A 2,405-nucleotide genomic window follows, 5' to 3' on the forward strand; every position below is an offset into this window, starting at 1 on the left:
GTATGCGATCCAACTCTCAGAACTTCCGCGGCTGCGGACTAGCATTCCATACTTCTGGCCAATCCTGTGTTGATTTGCCGCTAGGTCCCGCTCCAACAACATTCAACATGTATTCCGCTGGGTTTTCATCGGGGCCACAGGGTTCAGCACCATGATCTGAAAAGTACTTGAGCAGGGTCTCGCAATTTTCTCCAATATCTCCAAAATAGACTGTCCTCCCGCCCTTTGCCAAGAATAGCAGTCGATCAAACTCTTGGAATAATATTGCAGACGGCTGGTGGATGGTGGAAAGCACGGCCTGGCCATTATTGGCGAGTTTCCGGAGAAAAGTAACTATGGCCCATGAGCTCTGCGAATCGAGACCAGAAGTAGGCTCGTCAAGAAAAAGCAGAAGTTGTGGTTTCGCAGCTAATTCCACGCCAATGGTGAGGAGCTTGCGTTGCTCTACATTGAGACCCTCGCCAGGGCTCCCGACAACAGCTTCGGCAAAATCTTCCATATTCAACATCTTGATAACGCCCTCAACAAAAGCGTACTTTTCTGCCTTTGAGACAGTCATTGGCTGTCTCAACATTGCAGAGAAGCGAAGTGCCTCACGAACTGTGGTGGTCTCAAGGTGAAGGTCCTGTTGTTGACAGTAGCCTGTTTTACGCTGGAACGAAGGGTCAAGTGGTTTTCCATTGACGAACATATCCCCGGTAATAACCCCTACAGAAATTCGCTGGGCAAGAGCGTCAAGCAGTGTTGTTTTACCTGCACCGGATACACCCATCAATGCAGTCAGAGTGCCAGGGCGGACCCATCCAGAGACGTGATCAAGTAGCCTCCTCGGCTCTCCTTTAATTGTGATGTCATATACCACATTTCGCCACGTAAAAATTTCAGTCTGGGGAGGGAGAATGTCGGTTTTATCTTCTCCGTTGGCCGTATCCTGAGGAGCAGCAACATCGACATCGCCGGGGCGCGCTATTTCGCCATTTTCCTCATCCTTCTCCTCTAACATGTACTTGGGAACATTCCCACGTCGGAACACTAAAAATTCCGCGGAGGAGCCCAAGTCTGTGTTCATTTGTGTCGCAAAGAGGTAAAGGACGTAAAAGAAGACCTGAAAGGCGAAGATAAATCCAAGATTTCTCCAGAGGTGTGTATACTTGTAGCCATATTGTGACTCAACCCACGCGTCGCCAGAGACAGACGTCTCACCGGCTACAGCACCAGCAACTGGACATTGAAAATTATTTCCTTGGCCGTAAGGAGGAACAATATCAGCACATGGGTACCGCTGATTATGCACTTCATTGACTAGGATAGCTTCAAATGCATATGCTACTGGGTTGATCCAGCTGATCCATTTGAACCATGGGTGCCTGCATTCACAGTTAGCTTTTTGTGACACAGCCACTCCGCCGAAATGAGACTGATATCGATCACCATATACCAAAATTGTACTTACATATAAGATCGCTGGATAGTGAAACCGGTATATACGACAATTGCTAAGACCATGACTCCCGCGAATGCGAGTGCTTGAGATATAGTTTTCGTTGCAGCGGCTAGAGTTCGGAATATCGCGGACATAGTTAACGTAGTGACAAACGTGAAGAGGAAGAAAATGAAAAAATTTCCAGGTTCTCTCCTCAGGTCACCGAGGAAGTAGATGATTACATTAAAGACTGTGCTTATGACGAATTTTATAGGGACATCAGAGACAATCCCTGCAAGGGCTTCAACCCATGCATAATAGAAAGCGAAGGAAACATGCTTGGAGACGATAGGTCGTTGGGCATCTTGTTGTGATTTTAGTAGCTATTTTAGGTTTCGTGGGAACGGTGGTAAACTTACAAAGCCTAGAATTTCGTCAGAGAGAGTAATTGCGTAAATAGTAGTAGCAGAGAAACTTACGTGTTAATTTCAGATACAGAAAGCAAGGCATTAAGCAAAATAGCGAAAAAGAGGACTGAGCCTTTTGAGAAGAAACTGCTGGTGACTTGCGGTGTATCAAAGAAGAGGGATCCGATAATCAAAGACATTATTAACTGCGCGGCCACTCTAGATATCGTTGATGCCTTGTCGTTCCACAAGCGCTGGTAGGCACGAATAGTACATACTTTAACTTGCATCGCTATCGAAATGGTATACGGAGACTTTGGACGAACGTGCTTTGCTTGAGCCTGCTGGCGTGCTTCACGCAATTCTGTCAAGGCTGAGCTTCCTATTGGGTATGTGTTCTCGCTTTCTTCGATCTCAGCCTGCATGTCTTTGAACGCTTGAGATTGACGCCAATACTCTTCAAACTCCCGCGGGGTCCGGGGAACCTTGGACTCGAACCCTTTCCTGGCTCTACGTTCAGTAGGGTTTGACAGCGGACGTGAGAAAATCGCCAGTCGTTTGGCGCGGAGGGCAGT

General features: G+C 47.3%; 1 protein-coding gene across 1 annotated transcript in view; it reads right to left on the bottom strand.

Moving 5' to 3' along the window:
• Window positions 1-16: 16 nt before the first annotated feature.
• HCAG_01286 (hypothetical protein) overlaps window positions 17-2,405 on the bottom strand; it is a gene marked incomplete at both ends in the record, with an annotated part of 2,835 nt that continues 446 nt past the window's right edge. The window contains 5 exons of the mRNA XM_001544189.1: window positions 17-1,367; window positions 1,454-1,787; window positions 1,843-1,847; window positions 1,903-2,036; window positions 2,109-2,315. Coding sequence (XP_001544239.1) covers window positions 17-1,367; window positions 1,454-1,787; window positions 1,843-1,847; window positions 1,903-2,036; window positions 2,109-2,315 — 2,031 coding nt within the window. The remainder of the gene's footprint in view (window positions 1,368-1,453; window positions 1,788-1,842; window positions 1,848-1,902; window positions 2,037-2,108; window positions 2,316-2,405) is intronic.

The sequence above is a fragment of the Histoplasma capsulatum genome, genomic scaffold (genome assembly GCF_000149585.1).
Source record: "Histoplasma capsulatum NAm1 scaffold_1 genomic scaffold, whole genome shotgun sequence".
Classification (NCBI taxonomy): domain Eukaryota; kingdom Fungi; phylum Ascomycota; class Eurotiomycetes; order Onygenales; family Ajellomycetaceae; genus Histoplasma; species Histoplasma mississippiense.